Here is a 17457-nt window from a genome sequence, read left to right as displayed (position 1 = left end):
ATTAATCCACAGAAGTGTTCATAATTAGAGGGCATTTGGACACTGATGAAAACTTTCAGAGGCGGGGCCCATTTGTCCCTGGCCCCCTTTATCCCTCTTTGCTTCTCACCCGCCACGAAGTGGGCAGTTCTGCTCCGACATGCCCTTCTACCATGATGCTCTGCCGTCCCAGGCCCTGGCTACTGACGGTAACCTCTGAGATCAAGTTAAATGAAACTTTGCCCTTCCTAAGTTATGCCAACGTCTTCGTTACTGTTCTACTGACGTAACAACACACCAGGTGATTTACAGAAGGGAGGCTTTAATCGGGCCTCTGGTTTCAGAGGGTTAAATTCAGTCCAAATGCGTGGACTCATTCCAGCGTGGCCCTCCTCAGTGTGGTCCCCTCTGCACCTTCAGGATGAAGCTGCTGAGCTGTGCCACCCACGGCACCAAGGGCAGCCTCTTGGGTCAGCCTGCTTTGTGCTGGCCCCTGGACACACCTACCTCCATCTCAACTCCATCTCTCATCTGCAGGACTCTCTCCTCTGCTGAGACTTCCTCTCCTTTCTGTGCTATTTCCTGTCTCCTCATACCCCATGGTGATGGCTAGGACAGCAGTGGTTCAGCTACCCCTGCTCCTACACGCACTGTGGGCACAGGTACCAGCTTTGCAACCCACTCTTCCATGTGTGACCAGCTTACTTTGATTTAAATAAACTCCCTTTCTACTCTGGTCTAAAGAGTGAATTCTTTGACCAAACCACTAATGCCCTACCCCCCAAATTGCCTGTAAGGGGACCAGGATTTTAATTTCTACAAACATAAAAGGGGGGGCTGGAATATGTCTCAGACATTATCGCTCTTCTAGAGGGCTGGAGCTTGGTTCCCAGCACCACGTCAGATGGTTCACGACTGCCTATAACTCCAGCTCCAAGAGATCCAACATCTTTTTCAGATCTACTAGCACCTGCACACTACACACACACACACACACACACACACACACACACACACACACACACCTTTAAAAAACAAAAGAGGGCTGTTAAGATGTCCCAGCAGGTACAGACACTTGTGGTCAAGCCTGATGTCATGAGTTCAATTTCCAGAACCCACAAAGTAGAAGAGAACTGATACCCACAAATTTTTCTCTGACCCCCACATTCATGCTGTGGCATGCACATTCATACCCATACCCACAAATGTACACATACATAAATGTGAAAATACGTCAAGCAATAAAACTAACCCACTAACACAATATGTGAACAATATACTAATATGTAACAATATATCCCCAAATAGGCGGTGGTGGCACACACCTTATCCCAGCACTCAGGAGGCAGAGGCAGGTGGATCTCTGAGTTCAAGGCCAACCTAGTCTACAGAATGAGTTCCAGGACAGCCAGGGCTACACAGAGAAACCTCGTCTTTTTTTTTTTTTTTTCCCTTTTATTTTATTTTACAATACCATTCAGTTCTACATATCAGCCACGGGTTCCCCTGTTCTCCCCCCTCCCACCCCGCCCCCTTACCCCCAACCTACCCCCCATTCCCTCCTCCTCCAGGGCAAAGCCTCCCCCGAAGACTGTGATCAGCCTGGTAGACTCAGTCCAGACACGTCCAGTCCCCTCCTCCCAGACTGAGCCAAGCGTCCCTGCATAAGCTCCAGGGAGAAACCTTGTCTTAAAACAAAAGATAGCCCCAAAAAACCGAATCAGGCTTTATTGAAATAATCTTATCAAAATGAGACAAAGCCAATACAAAAAACAAATAAAATTATTATTTAAAAAAATCACATACTATGCTGGGCGGTGGTGGCGCACACCTTTAATTCCAACACTTGGGAGGCAGAGGCAGGCGGATCTCTGTGAGTTCGAGGCCAGCTTGGGCTACAGAGTGAGTTCCAGGACAGGCTCCAAGGCTACACAGAGAAACCCTGTCTTAAAAAACCAAAAAAAAAAAAAAAAAATCACATATTATAAGCCATGAAGGCAAATGGTATGATCAGTTCTGCGAGGTAAGAAGCATTGTTTGTGTTTTCTAGATGACAAAAATGAAGTCAGGTAATTTACCAGTGTTACGGGGCAGCAGTATGGCAGAGAGGAGCTAGATTAAGCCCCATCTCTGCTCCTTCTAGGCCATCCAGACTAGAGCGCTTCTGGACTACTGGTGGGGGATCACGGGGTGAACTCACCAGGATGGGCTCCACCAGCTGTCCCTCTGGCATGACTGAGCGGTTCATCTTGGCAATGCGCTCTAGGGTGTCCAGCGCAGCCTGTGTGTTTCCAGTGGAGACGTTGAAGCGAGCAGATTCAGGGATAAACTGGGCACAGATTACAGGGACCGTCAGAGCTGCGGGTACCGTACTGCCCAAGGTGCCGTTGATACTACTCCACGCCTTCCTCAGTCCTCGCTACCTCCCTCACCCAGGAGGGGTGGCAAGCTCGGAGGCATATGCGCATCGGGCATGCTGATCAATGCAATGCTGACTTGGAAATTTGCCTGGAGGGAGGGAAAGCTAGGGAATAGGAGTCTCTGGACTAAAACCAAAGGACCGACTTTAGATATTTGAGTAGAATGTATTTTTTTTTTTAAACAGATATATCAGTTATACAACGGGCTTGAGAGCAATTCATATGCAACCAATTCCAGGCTGCACTTGAACCTAGGCCTTCAGAACATCCAGTGGTGGGCTGCAGTTAGCTGAGAAAGCAATGAAGTTTTAGTCTACAGCCACAGAGACTGGGACAGGTCTTCCCACAGGAAGCAACAGGCCTGAAAGCCACTGGTCTCAGAGCCCCTGAGGGGTCTGGGTGTGATTCTTGGTATATGTGTTGTGTGGGGGTACGTACTGGGGATTGAACCCAAGGCCTTGTACAAGTGACACAAGCATTACACCACTGAGCCACACCCCCAAGCCCTCAAGGGCCAGGGATGGGGGAGGGTGATTCTGAGCAACAGACTGAAACCAACCATCCAGAGTTTGAACAGAGGAAAGATGGAGGCCTGGCTGTGGGACCAGCCACGGGAAAGATGTGGAGGTCGTGATTTCGCTTCTTGTGGAAGAGGAAAGGCTTGGGAGATTATGTATTCTTTAAAAAATGCTTTAAAACTGGGCAGTGGTGGCTCATGCCTTAAATCCCAGCCAGCACTCGGGAGGCAGAGGCAGGAGGATCTCTGTGAATTCGAGGGCAACCTGTCTACAGAGTGAGTTCCAGGACAGCCAGAGCTATACAGAGAAACCCTGTCTCAAAAAAACAAAAACCCAAACAAACAAACAAAAAAACTTTAAAAGATGCCAGATGAGAAGACAGACCTCCATGACCTAGTCACAGGCTTCTAAAGCGGGGTATGTTCCTGCGGAGACCCAAGTTAGGTTGAGGTTTGGAATAAATGACCACTCAGGAGCCTTCTCTTCCTCCATTCTCTACCTCTCTGCTCCCTTCTCCCTCTCCTCCCCTCTCTTCCTCTTATTCTCCTTCCCTCCTTTTTCCTTCTTTTTCTCAGGTGTCCCAGGATGGCTTCAAATCAGCTATGTAGCTGAGGGTGACCTTGATCTTTCTGCCTCTGTCTCCCGAGTACTAGGATTACAACAAGCATGTGTTACCGCACCCAATTTATGCTGTGCTGATGACCAAACCCAAGACAGCTTCGAGGATGCTAGGTAAACACTCAACTAACTGAACTTCATATATCCCCACAACTGAATGTTACTGCAGTTCCGGGGGATCGGGTACACTAACATGCACATACAGACCCCCCCACACACACTCATTACATAATTAAAAACAAAAGGAAATCTTTTTTTTAAGAGGCTAACATAAATACATTTGTGGGGAAGAGGTCAGTGGTCCAGCAGAAAGGGAGCATGCGGGCAGTTTCAGAAGCATCACCTTGAAGGCCATGATGAGGATGATGCCAGGGATGGAGGCAATGCGGATGAGCCAACGCCACCCAATGGTGGGGATGACCACAGAAGCCATGCTGATGATGAGCAGGGAGCCAGCAAGCCAGAAGACCTGGGGAGAGAGACCTGAAACATGACCATTCCTTCTGGTCCGTCTCCTTGCCCTTTCTCCCTTCTCCGGAGCCTTGGAGCCGTCCTTTTGTGTTCTGTGTGGGAAGGGTAGGAGTTCTGAGGGATGACTATTGGGTTCTACTCCCAGGAGGAGCTGATGGGTCACTCCACTTCATGGCTCAGTTTCTGTCTGTAAACTGTTTGCTCTACCTTAGTACAGAGAAACCATCAGCAATATCACTAGAGTTTAAAACAAAAACCAAAAAGTCGAATGCCCTAGAGGTCTTCCACATGGGGTTGTTTTCTTACAGATAATACAACGCCCCGGCCATAAGAGGTACAGGAGGAACAGGGACTGCTCTTCTCCCAGTGCCCGGCCGTCAGCTTCTCTTCTCAGAGGAACTGACAGTTTACTGTCTGCCTCCAAAGCTCCTTTAGACACGCTGTTTTTAGAAACAGCCCATAGTATAAGTGAGGCTTCACACTTTTGCTCTTTATGCTTATGGACTTGATATCAAGAAACGTGGGCCCCGATGGTCAACAATTATTAATAGATGACAGGCAGTGTTAGCACACGCCTTTAATCCCAGCACTCAGGGGGCAGAGGCAGGCGGATTTCTTCGAGTTCAAGGACAGCCTGGTCTACAGAGAGAGTTCCAAGACAGCCAGGACTGTTATACAGAGAAACCCTGTCTCAAAAAACAAAAAAGAATAGACTAATTAATAGACCCATCCCCCGCTAGCCTGAACACTTCTACTCATCTAAGATGGGGCTCACTCCATCTCAGAGAGAAGGAGAGACGGCAGCCTCCTCTGCGGAGCTGAGTAAGGGGTGGTTTTGGTTTTTTAATTTGTTATTTTATGTGTATGAGTGTTTTGCCTGCATATATGTTTGTGTACCATGTCTGGTGTCCAAGGAGGCCAGTAGATGTCAGATCCCCTGGAACTGGAGTGACAGATGGTTGGGAGCTGCCATGTGGATGCTAGGAATGGAACCCATATGTTGGTTCCTCTTAAGCACCTAGCCATCTCTCCAGCCCCAAGGGATGATTATCTTATCAAAGATAATTACACCAAAAATAGATTACTTAAGAAGGTGATAGGGCTATAAAGAAAATAGAATAATGTATGGAGAATGGCTTGAGTGACAAGGTACAACTTTTCTAAACAGTCAGTAGATACAGATGCTGTGTAAGAGTGACATTAGATACAGATGCTGTGTAAGAGTGACAGTTGATGTGGCACAGGGATGGATCTCAGTAGTAAGAGGGCAAAAGGGTTTTTAAAATGCACTTGTCACACATTTCTGAAGATAAAGGTGACAAAGTTTATTGACGGACACTTGCACTGTAGGTCCATGAACTGGGGATGAGCCAGCACAGCCCGGCCATTGAGTAGGGTGAGGGGAAGGGTGGGCTCCACTGAGACTTCTGCATTCAAGCTCAGATAACAGAAGATGAGCTGTTTGCTGTGACCTGAGATAGAAACATGGGGATCGGAGGTCCCGGGGGAAGGTGGAGAGGTGAGTTCTAAAAAGGTGGCATTTGAAGACCCCCTAAGATATTCTAGTGACTGCTGGGGAAATGGCCACCTGGCTCTTGGTTCGGGGAGGTGTTCTTGGTCTTTTATACACATTTTTGGAGATGGAAAGAACACATAGGTAGAGCTGCCCATCTGCAGGATTCGCACCCGTGAATTCACATCCATAGTTTCAGCCAACTGGGGATGGGTATTCAAAATCAAAAGGCGTCTGTGCTGGACAACTGTATACCTATGAAACACTGATTAGGCAACTCATCTCTTGGTGATTTAAAGTACATAGTATTTAAAGGGTATATCTGTGTACCATATCTGGTGCCCAGAGGCCAGTAGATGTTGGATCCCCTGGAACTGGAGTGACAGATGGTTGTATACACAAACCTGAAATATAACACCATTTTCTATAGGGACTTGAGCCTCCAGATTTTTATATCCTCTAGGATCTAAGAGCCAATCTCTCATGGATACAAAGGGATGACTCTGTGTGTGTGTGTGTGTGTGTGTGTGTGTGTGTGTGTGTGTGTGTGTGTGTGTACAGCCACTGAAGTTGGTGATATGACCCAAGGAAACATAGACAAGGAGGCGGCATGTGAGGAAGCCTGCCAAGCAAGGTACTGGACAGGTGGAAGAGTAGGACCTTGATCCCTTAGTATTAACATGTTAAGTCCAGATGCTGTGAATTAAGATGCATTCCAGGTCATGAAATGCTGAAGACAAAACCTGGAAAGAATGTGGAGTCACCACTGGGTACTTCTGGCTCTTTTGGTTATTGTTGCCTAAATTACATGTAAAAAAATAAAACTGTAAAACAATCTCTTGTAGGGATAAGAGAGGGATCTGTGGTTGGTATGTAAAGTGAATAAAAAAATTTTTAATTAAAAATAAAATCTCCTGCGTTGTTTATTGCCAAATACATGAAGTCTTAGTGGAAACGGTCATCTTTTTCCTGGACATTCTCTGGAGTTGGGACTCTAGGATCTGAGGCCTCAGAAACAGTCCATGGGAGCAAGATTGACAAAGATTCTGAATGTGAAACCTCTAGTCAAGAGCCAGTCAGGGTCGGAGGAGGACCCTGGAGGAAGAGCAGCTGTCAAGACACATCATGGTGCCTTCCTCCAGGTGGGCCAATGTGGACCGGGAGATACCAGCATCCTCAAAGAGAGATGGAACACCCCTAAAGAGTAGGAGCTGTCTCCCTTCTCTGAAGTCTCACTGAGATGAGAAAGGCCATCTGAGATACATTCCTGGTGTCTGTCATCCTAGTAAATCCAGCCACTGAACTACCCCCTGGCTTTTATTTATTTATTTTTTTTCCTAGTTTTTCAAGGCAGGGTTTCTCTGTGTAGTTTTGGTGCCTGTCCTGGATCTCACTCTGTAAACCAGGCTGGCCTCGAACTCACAGAGATCCGCCTGCCTCTGCCTCCTGAATGCTGGGATTAAAGGCATGCACCACCACCGCCCGGCTATCTCCTGCTTCTGAGAAAGGTGGTCCAGGGCTTAAGCATCACTGCTGGTTCCACAAATCCCCAGCTCAGAAAACCTTCATAGTGGACCTGTGCCGTGGACATGTTTCATGCTCGTTAGTTGGTGCCCAAATAATAGGCCCCCGAGCCCCCAGCCAATCAGCTGGCTGGAAGGAACCCACGTGTCCTGTCCTTCAGCTGCATTGGCTCCTCCGCAGAGTTCCCACTTCACCTTACCTGAGACAAGGGCAGCATGTAGCCTCGGTATTTTGTGGGCAAAAATTCAGTCTTTATGATTAACCTGAACAGGGAGTGAGGAAACACAGTAATTTTGTTTTTAGAAAACCAAACGATTCGCCTTTAAACAATCATACATTTTCACCTCAATCAAGACGTTGTAAGCATAAAGGGAGGCTTGAGCGATGGCTCAGCAGTTAAGGACACTTGAGGCTCTTGCATGGGACCTGGGTTTGGTTCTCAGAACCCACATAGTACTCACAATCGTCCATAATTCCAGTCCCAGGGGATGTGACACCCTTTTCTAAGCTCTGTGGACACCAGGCACTCCCAGGGTACGCGTACGCACATACATGCAGCAAAGCACTCATACACACAAAGTAAATCTAAAAATGATTTATGTACTTATTTACTACATACATCTTATTATTTAATTTTTTAATTAGAAGAGTTCGTCATCTATCAAGCTATGATTGTCACAGTGACTGTTCACATCAGCAAGCAGCGAGACCTGAGTTTGCAACCGCTCCTCTCCAGTCACTTGCTCTGACAGTCATTTTAAACTCTGTCACACAGGGACATTGGCCTTATCGCTTGGGCCAAGAGAAGCTTTGGAAAATGGTTTCATCAAATCTATTCCCCTTTTGAGAAATCAAAATACACCCCAGGGAAGGCAAAGACGGTCACTGATGACAGCCACGGCACAGTTCCCAATGAAGTACGTAGTGATTTTTAAATAGAAGAATAAACGGAGCGAAATTCCGTCAGTTTTAGCATGTTAGCCAGGACTGGGTTTCCTTCTTATTTCTTTAACACATTTATCGGACTGTTTCTTGCAGGAGATCTTAAAGCTCTCTCAGCATCTACTCCCATCAGGCTCTCAGCGCAGAGAGACACAGCTAACGCCCCAGGGAGGAGCGAGTCTGTCTGCAGCACATTAAGGCAATGCCAGATGCTTTGACATCTCCTAACGTAATTGAAGGAGAGAGTGCCTCAAGGTACCCCGGAGGGAATAGCCTGAGGGGCCCTGTGAATTTCCAGTTGGCCCCAAACTGGGACATTAACACAGCAACTCTCCACCCAAACATTGAGACCCTGTGCATTTACCTAGAGGCAGGAGACAGGCAGACGCATTAATTCTATTTCAGGATTTCTTTCTGGTGTGGGTTTTGTTGTTGTTGTTTTTCAATCCAAGTATTTTTCTATTTCCAATTTTATTTTTAATTTTGCGCGTGCGTGTTTGTGTGTGTGTGTGTGTGTGTGTCTGTCTGTCTGTCTGTCTTTCTCTATGTGTCTCTGTGGCTATCTGTCTGTGGCTGTGTGCATCTGTTTCTGTATCTATCTCTTCTCTCTCTCTCTCTCTCTCTCTCTCTCTCTCTCTCTCTCATGTGTGTGTGTGTGTGTATGTGTGTATGTGTGAACCTGGGGCATCCACATTTCTCTCCCACAGACTCTCTGGATTAAGTCTTACCCTTGTGCATGGCCAGACACTCCACAGCCTACCATGGTCCTCAGAAAGACAAACCAGATGTAGGATGGGGAGAAAGAGGTCAATAAGGAGAAGTAGGCTCCCCACAGGAACGAGAGCAGCAAAATCTGAAGCAAAGAAAGAGAGCGTGTTACCAGGACCTGCCTGGGGAGTAAGGGAGTCTCTGATCCCTTCTGAGGTGAGTGTTTCCTCTGTCCGACCTCGGCCTCCCTGGAAGCTGAGCCACAGCACCCAGGGCTCTCAGTCTTCACTGGCATGGTCCAGGCCATTCTCCTGTTTGAAAGTGTCTAGTGTGTCCACCCTCCAAGGTAACAAAAAGCAAAGGCCCGCCCTCCCTCCTCCAGGGCTGTTGGGAGCACGGGGAGGCCTGGGATCGGAAAGAGTAAAAGAAGCAAACTTAACGCACAGCCTTTTCTTATTTACAAGAAAACTAGAGGTTCATAGTGGGGACTAAAGTTCCCGGGAAACACCGAAGCTACACTGACGACGTTTCCACAAAACCAGAGACTGACGAGACCGGTGACTTTAGAAAGCCTGACTAGTGCAGAGCCAGAGCCCGGTTATCCTCAGGTTATCCTCGGCTCTCTGAATAGCCATCGTCATCCACCCCTGTATCTGATCCAGCGTCCTAGCGATTATAAGGTAAAACCTTAGGAGTACATTAACTAACACAAGACTAGCTTTCACTGTCCACAAGCTAAGAATGTCATCAGATAGCACCTGAGTGAGCCCTATAGCCGATTCCCCTGCTTTGCCGCAAGCCACCAAATCTAATGTCCCCAACCCATGTATGTGATATTAAATAGCAAGACTAAGTTGGAACATTGTCTTAGTTAGGGCTACTATTGCCGTGATGAAACACCATGACCAAAAGCAATGTGGGGGAGCAAAGGGTTTTATACTTCCACAGCACTGCTCATCACTGAAGGAAGTCAGGACAGGAACTAAACAGGGCAGGATCCTGGAGGCAGGGGCTGATGCAGAGGCCACGGAGCAGTGCTGTTTATCGGCTTGCTTGCCTGCTCTCTTAAAGAACTCAGGATCACCAACCCCAGCAATTTCACCACCCACAATGGGCTGGGCCCTCCCCCATCAGTCACTAATTAAAAAAAATGCCTCACAGGCTTGCTTACAGCTGGATCTTATGGAGGCATTTTCTCACCTGAGGCTTCCTCCTCTCTGATGACTCCAGCTTGTGTCAAGTGTTGTTTTTGTGGTAAAATGTGGTAATTGTGGTACCCTGAATCTGTGCTTCCGTGGGCCACAGTCACTTGTGTGTGACTTCCGAATAAGCTATCTCGTATCCCCTTTGAGGTGAGAGGAGTTGACATGGGGCAAGTGCTTGAGAGGGAGGGACTGGACAGTGCCCAAAAGAGTGCTGGTGGGGGATGGGGGTGGGGGATGGGGAGGGGGGGATGGGAGTGGGGGAGGGAGTGGGGGAGGGGGGAGTGAATTCCACATGGCCTGACCTACCTTCCAGCGGCCATATCTGTCAGCCAGGAGACCAAAGAGGATGCTGGACACCATGTAGCCAAAGAACACCATCTAGAGTCGGGATGAAGACAAACAGTGCTCTAAGCAGAACACGCCATTTAAGATGTGCACTGACTATGTTAAGTATATAGCCTTCCTAGCTAAAACTAGGCTGGAGAGGGGCTTCCCAAAGCACCCCGGGGCTCAGGGAGCCCAGGCAGGTTCCTGAGATTGGTGTCTCTCTACACTTCTTGTACAAACATACCTTTCCAACACGGCCCAGGTAGAGACGGGTCCACAGAGGGGGAACTGCTTTCCTCCCCCATTCCCTGGCCTCCGTGCTGTGCCCAGACTGAAGCTGTGACTTTGGTTGTAGTGACTTTGAGATCTAGTCATGCCTGCTATGCCCCGTTCCCACACAAGCCGCTGCCCCTAAAGCAGTCTCTCTTCATATTATCACAAGCAAACACAAACTTTAAATGACCAACTGAACCAACCATCCACCTAAAAACTTCGCAAGGCCTGGGGACAGGGCTCAGTTGGTAGGATGTTTGCTTAGTGTGTGCAAGCCCTGCATTCCATCCCCAGCTCCACATAAAAGCAGGCATGATGGTTCTGAGAGGATGCCAGGGTTGCAGCCATCTTAGAGAAGGGTCAGACAGGGGCAGCAAGCCCTTGGACAAACTGGGTTGTTTGTTTGTTTGTTTGTTTTTAAATCCACCAGAGGAGGTGCTGCCCCTTCGCCCCTAGAACCAGACAATTAGGAGCTGCACACCAGACTTTTCCTGCCATAACCTAAAGGCTGTGCTATAACATAACTGGCATAATAAACAAAGCACCAGATATGTCCTGTGGGGTGTTTTCTGCTGTTATAGATTGTATACCATAGCTGTCAGAGGGAATGGGTTTCCTGCAGATAAAAACAGGATTTCTAACTATGAGAGAAAACGGGTCTGCTGGTGATATAGATGTGAGGACATAAACCGCTAGAGGAGATGGCCATTTCCTTGCAGCTGCAGCTCACCAATCAGTTCAAACCAAGCTTCACTAACCTGAAGTGAACACCAATCCTGAGCTTGTAACTATGAAGAGCTGGAATTCCCCCAGACCCCCTACCCTAACCACTATAAAAACCCTGCTTGATTGCTACTCAGGGTCTCTCCTGCTCTGCTGCCGCATCAGATGGATGGAGGGGCCCGAGTTAACTCACAACTATGAAAAGACTCTGCTTTTGCATCGGATGTGGTCTCTTGGCAGTCTTTGGGAGACTCTGGGTACACTCTGGAGGTGGGAGAAAGAGGGTCAGAAATCTAAGGTCATCTTTGGGTGCACAGTATATTGGAGGCCAGCTTGGGCTACATGGATGCAGGAAATCATGGAGTTGGCCTGGTCTAGCTGCCTTGAGAGGCATGAGTCACAGGTTCTTCAGGGTAGAATTCATGGCTTCTGGGCCATGAGAAACTTCGTTTCAGTTCCTGAGAAACGAAGGCACCCCCTCTAGCAGCGGAGCATTGGTATCTCTGCACTCCCTAGAAGTCAGCAAAGCATATAGAAGCATGGCTGAACTGTTAGTCTCAGACATTAACCTTGAGTACCCTGTACAGCTAGCAAACGTCATTATATTCTGACAGCTACAATTGTATTCTCTTTCTCCCAGGGGGTTTTCCGTGTAGCTCTGGCTGTCCTGGATCTCACTTTGTAGACCAGACTGGCCTGGAACTCACAGAGATCCACCTGCCTCTGTTCCTGAGTGCTGGAATTAAAAGTATGAACCACCACCGCCCAGTGTATTCTGTTTCTGAGAGTGTATTTAAAAGTCTGATTGCTTGCAATAAACTTGTCTCTGCCTCATTCTTGCTGAGACCTCCGACCCCGGCCTGGTTTTCATTCCCACCAACCATATCAGGAGACCCTGGTTTGGTAAATAAGTGCTGGCACTTACACATGGAGACCCTGTCTCCATAAACAAACAAATAATGAAATCTCTGGACTATACACTGTAAGGTGGAGCCGCCCAGTTTTCCCCTCCTGTCCAGCACTTCACTCAGCCCTGACTCTGTGTGTGCACATCTGTGCAGCTAGCAGCCACTTCTCTGCCTTCCAGATGATTGCTCTTTCGCTCCGGAGTCCTCCTGGCCGATGCCTCCAGGAAATCAGAGACACAATGCCAGCTTCACTTCCTCATCTCAGGGAAAATCTCAGCTTTCTCTGCTGCCTGCTTTTCTTCTTTCCTACCCCTCCTAAGACAGACTCACAAGGAACTCTTTCAAAGCCATCATATATGCACAACTACCCACCCTACTTCTATACTGCAGATCCAACCCGGGACCTTAGGGCCCTATATATTCTCCTTTATAAATTATTTTTAATTAGCATACAAGTTGTATGCAATGGGTTTTGTTATAGCATTTTCATGTACTTTAAAAAAAAAATGTGTACGTGTGTTGTGCATGTGGCTGTCCAAGGAGCCCAGAAGAGAAGGTCAGATCCCTGGAGCTGGAGGTTGTGAGCTGCCCAGCATGGGTGCTGGAACCCAAACTTGTGTCTTCTGCAAGAGCAGGAGTGTTCTTAACAGATGAGCCATCTCTCTGGCCCCAAACATTTATGATCCCTCCTTCCCTGCTCCTTTCCCTCCTCCTGCTTCCTGCTGGTCCCTTTGTCCCCCTCTCCAGCTGTCTCGGTCACATGTATTCTATCACCTTCGTTATCTTCCCCAACACTCCCAAGACCTCTCACAGTCCTCAGCTTAGCTTCATGACATATATCTACCCTAAACACCTACTTAAAAATTAGAATCTAAGACCCACAGATGAGAGAAAATGCACTGTGTTTGTCTTTGAGTCTGGATACTTGGCTCAACTTAATGATTTCCACTTCCATACGTTTCCACACAATGCCATGATTCTTTCTTCCTTGAGGCTGAATAAAATTGTGTTTTGCACATGCACCACATTTTCCTGTGCATTCATCTGTTGATGGGCGTCTAGGATGCTTCTGTCTCTAACCATTGTGCATAGTGCAATCATGGACATGCAACTGTCTCTGCAGTTGGACCAGGGGTACTTTGGGTATATGCCCTGGAGTGGTATAGCTGGGCTATATAATAGTTCTGGTTTAGGTTGTTGTTTTGTTTTGTTTTGAGACCTCCATACTGGTTTCCATAGTGGCTACATAGTGAATAAGGGCTTCCTTTCCCCCACGTCTTTGCCAACATTTGTTGTTACCTGTTTTCTTGCTGACAGCCACTGTGGCTGGTGTACGATGAAATCTCAAAGTTGTTTTAACTTTCATTTCTCTGATGGCTCTGGACGCCGAATGATTTAAATGTTTGTTGGCTGTTCTGTTTCTTCTTTTGAGAACTGTCTATTCAGCACACTAGACCACTTATTGGATGGGAGATTTAGGATCTTGGTGTCTGATTGTTTTGTTTTGTTTTGTTCTTTACATGTTTTTGGACATTGGCCTCCGGTCTGAGCTGGCAGGGATTTTCTCCCTTTCTGTCAGCTGCCTCTCCACTCTGCCAATCGCTTCCTCTGCTGCATAGAAGCTTTTTAATTTCACATCATCCCACGTGTCAGCGGGGTTAGATCCCGTGTTATTGGAGTCTTTCCGGAAGCCCTTGCCTATTCCTATGTCTTGAAGTATTCTTCCTGTTTCCCTCAAGCAATGTCAATGTTCCAGGTTTTATATTAAGGTCTCTGATCCATTTTGAATTGATTTTTGTGACAAGTGAGGTGTGGTTCTAATCTCCTTCTTTGTGTGCATGCGCAGTTTCCCCAGCACCATCTACAGAAAGGCTGTCTGCTCCCCAATGGGTGTTTATGATACCTTTCTCAAAAACCGCGTGGCCATTGCTGTGTGGGTTTATGTCTGGATCCCCGGTTGAACACTCTTGGTCTACATGTTGATTTTGTGACAACACCATGCTGTGTTTGCCATGAGGGCTCTGTACTGTAATCTGAAGTCAGTTATTACATCTGTATTGATCTTTCTGTTTAGAGTTGCTTTGACCACAAGGAATCTTCTGTGTTTACACATTAGTTTTAGGATTTTTTTTTCTAGTTCTTCAAAGAGTATCATAGAAATTTTGATGGGGATTGTAATGACTGCCCTCACCAATACAGCCATTTCATTAATTAATATAGCCACAGCATTAATTCTATCAATCTACAAGCATGGAGTCTTCCCATTTGGGGGCATATTCTTTAATTTTTTAAATCAGTATCTTAGTTTTCACCCCATAGATTCTTGAGTTCTGAAAGGCATGACTTTTGCCCTGGGCTCTCTGCTTTCTGGGACAGAAACCTTGACTCAAAGCCCGTGTGAACCCTGAAGCTGCCTTTCTGGAGCCCTGCTGGGAAAGTACATCGCAAAGGGACACTGACTTCTGCCCTGCCCTCCTCCCTTCCCTTCCTCCTTCCCTCCCTCCCTGTGGAGCCCTGCTCTTTTATTTAATATAAAACGTGATTCAGCCAAGTGCAGTGGCACACATCTGTAACCCCAGCTCTCAGGAGGCTGAACTGGGGGCGGGTGGGATGAAAGACAGAGGGCGACCTGAGCTCTAGTCTCAAAGACAAACAGCAGACAACCTTCTAGTCTAAGCACTCCAGACACCTGTGCTTCCTCAGAACAGGGCAGGTGTGCTGCTGTGACTGGACACAAATCCGGGCTCCAAGCCTTCCATCCCCCAAGGCACAGAAAGAAGCAGGCTTTGAACTTACTACACATTAAGAGAATGCACAGCCGTTTGGAGGGAGAGATTGGGGGTCCAGCACAGATCAAAATCACAGGCAAAATTCAGAGAAGGCTGTGAGTGGAAAGGCAACCATCTGTCCCCACCATCCCACCAAGCAAGGGTGGCTCCTTTGTCCAGATCCTTGCAAGCTCAGAAGGATATAAGCCGGGGGAGGGGGTGGTCAGAGAGAACACTCCTGGAAGTTTCCACCACCACGTTCAGACCCTAACGTTAACTCCGTCTTATGGAATCATGCCCTCCAAGCCTCTTCTGTCTGACTGCTACAGGTCACCACTTTCTGGTCTCCCAGACAGTCTCTCAGTCTGGCCACACCCTGGAATGTCTTTCTATTAGGTGTTGTCTCCATTAATCCAGTTTTAATGACGAGTAGGCCAACCCTTTCCTCGTTACCCTGTGCTTCTCTGGACCTCCAAGGCTAATGTTATTGCCTCAGTAATTCCTGAACACACGGCCTCACCCCCAGGCACTGCCATTCACCACCAGATACTGTACCCCTGGTATCTGGCCCTTCAGCCACATTTCCCAGAGTTCTTGGAACACCCTATCATGGCCCTCTTTAAAGCCCTTCAGTGGCTGCTCACATCTGCGACATGGCCCCCACATTTTTAATATGCCCTTTTTGCATATTAGCCAAACCATGCAGCAGATAGAAAGCACACTTTAATATCCATTTTATAAGAAACATAATGACTATGAAGTCATGAATTCTGTATATAAGGTTGCTTTTTGTGACATGGAATCAAATCTGAAAACTGTGACACATCCTGAGTCAAAGTATTTTTCAGGGAGGGCATCTTGTTTTGGCCGATGTTGAGGACCAGATGCAGAGAGCTGGGGCTGGGGCTGGCAGTGCATGGAGGTGAGGCTGTTCTAGAATTCCTGGGGAGGTAACATCAGCTGGGAATGCTTGGCTACTCAAGGTTATTCACTAGAGGAAGAGAGGGAGAGAGGGAGAGAGAGAGAGGCATTGAATGCTAACTACCTTGGGGTCTAGAAACCCATGAGCTCTGGAGGCCAGCACCCATCATTCTGGGTGGGGCTAGGTCTGGCTCTCAGCTCTTGGTTTACTGGAAGGGAAGTCAGGTTGTTCATTTACACAGTGCAGGCGGCAGGTACTCACCGTGGTGACAAATGCCACCTGCCAGTTCTCCAGCTGCCATTCACAGCGGATGACAGGAGACACAACTGCTATGAGCATGATCTCCATGGCCTCCACAACCTTAAAGAGAAAGCGGGAAACGATGCCACATCTGTGAAATAGCTCATGTCACCCCCACACAGGCCTGTCAGCCAGTGTCCCAATGTCCTCTTTCCCCTCCCCCTAGATAAAAACAAAAACAAAAAACAAACAAACAAACAAAAACACTACGGTAGAGCCAGGCACAGTAGCATACACCTGTGGTCCCACTACTCTGGAGACTGAGGCAGGAGCATTGTGGGTTTGAGACCAGCACTGGCTTCACATCAGGACCGTAACTGGAGAAACCCCAAACTGAATAAAACAGAATGAAAGGAAAGTAGATTCCGGTAATAAATCCTCAGCTCTCATAGATGTAACAGTCTGTGCAACTTGGGAGTATCCCTAAAGAGTGAGGGTGCATATTCCCTGGGCTTGCAGACCCGTGCGTGTGCTCAGTAACACTGACCAGTCACCTAGCTAGGGAGGAGCCTGGCTAGGCACGGCATGTTATGAGGCGGGTGGGACACACCTTTGCAAGTGAGGCTTTGAAATAGCTCCTTACACCAGGAAGCTGGGGTCTCAAGGAGATGGGGAGGTTTCTGAAGGCTGGAAAAGGCAGCAACGGGCGCAAGCTAGTTATTATTATCAGGGAAGAATGTCTATGCCATGGATGGTGTCGGACGCGCTACTGAGTACTTTGAGAAGAGACTGGACAACCGGTGGTCTGGTTTGCTCTGTTGCTGGGATAAACACCATCGAGGGGGAGAAAGGGTTTCTTTAACCTACAGGTTGTAGTCCTTCATGGGCAGAAGGCAGGGCAGGAGCTCAGAGCAGGAACCTGGGGCCGGATACTGAAGCAGAGACCATGGAGGAGTGCTGTTCACAGCCTTGCTTAACTACCTTCCTTAACCAGCCCAGGCTCACTTACCCAAGGTTAGGACCACACACGGCGGGCTGTATACCCACCCACCCTTGCATCCATCAGCAACCAAGAAAATGCCCCCAAACCCGCCCTTCGGCCAATCTGATGGGGCCAGTTCCTCGGGTGAGGGTCCCTCCCCCCAGCTGTGTCTAGGTTTGAGTCAAGTTAGCAACAACTAACCAGCACCATTAACTCTTGTCCATATCCCTACACTCCGTTTCAGGGTGGGTTGATCTCCCAGGGAAAGGAAGTGGGTAGCAGAAATGAATGAGCAGAAGCAGGTGAGCTATGTAAAAGAAACAGAGATTGAGGATTGGGTTCTCAAGGGAGAGTTGCAGAAAGAGACATTACCCAAGTGTGGGTACAACTCCTCCAAAGAGAGTCACCACTACCTT

At 47.8% G+C, this 17457-nt stretch overlaps 1 protein-coding gene across 2 annotated transcripts in view; it reads right to left on the bottom strand.

Moving 5' to 3' along the window:
• The window catches only part of Svopl (SVOP like), a 65195-nt gene that overhangs the window by 40944 nt on the left and 6794 nt on the right, over nt 1-17457 (bottom strand). For both annotated transcript variants that reach the window (XM_006990443.4, XM_076566512.1), the window contains exons 4-9: nt 16081-16179; nt 10205-10276; nt 8714-8838; nt 7243-7306; nt 3879-4004; nt 2180-2308 (exon numbers count right to left, since the gene is read on the bottom strand). In XM_006990443.4, the coding sequence (XP_006990505.2) occupies nt 2180-2308; nt 3879-4004; nt 7243-7306; nt 8714-8838; nt 10205-10276; nt 16081-16179 (615 nt within the window). The remainder of the gene's footprint in view (nt 1-2179; nt 2309-3878; nt 4005-7242; nt 7307-8713; nt 8839-10204; nt 10277-16080; nt 16180-17457) is intronic.

This window comes from Peromyscus maniculatus, chromosome 3 (assembly GCF_049852395.1).
Source record: "Peromyscus maniculatus bairdii isolate BWxNUB_F1_BW_parent chromosome 3, HU_Pman_BW_mat_3.1, whole genome shotgun sequence".
Lineage (NCBI taxonomy): Eukaryota > Metazoa > Chordata > Mammalia > Rodentia > Cricetidae > Peromyscus > Peromyscus maniculatus.
Note: the sequence above shows the minus strand (reverse complement) of the source record. Positions and strands in the feature narration are given on the sequence as shown.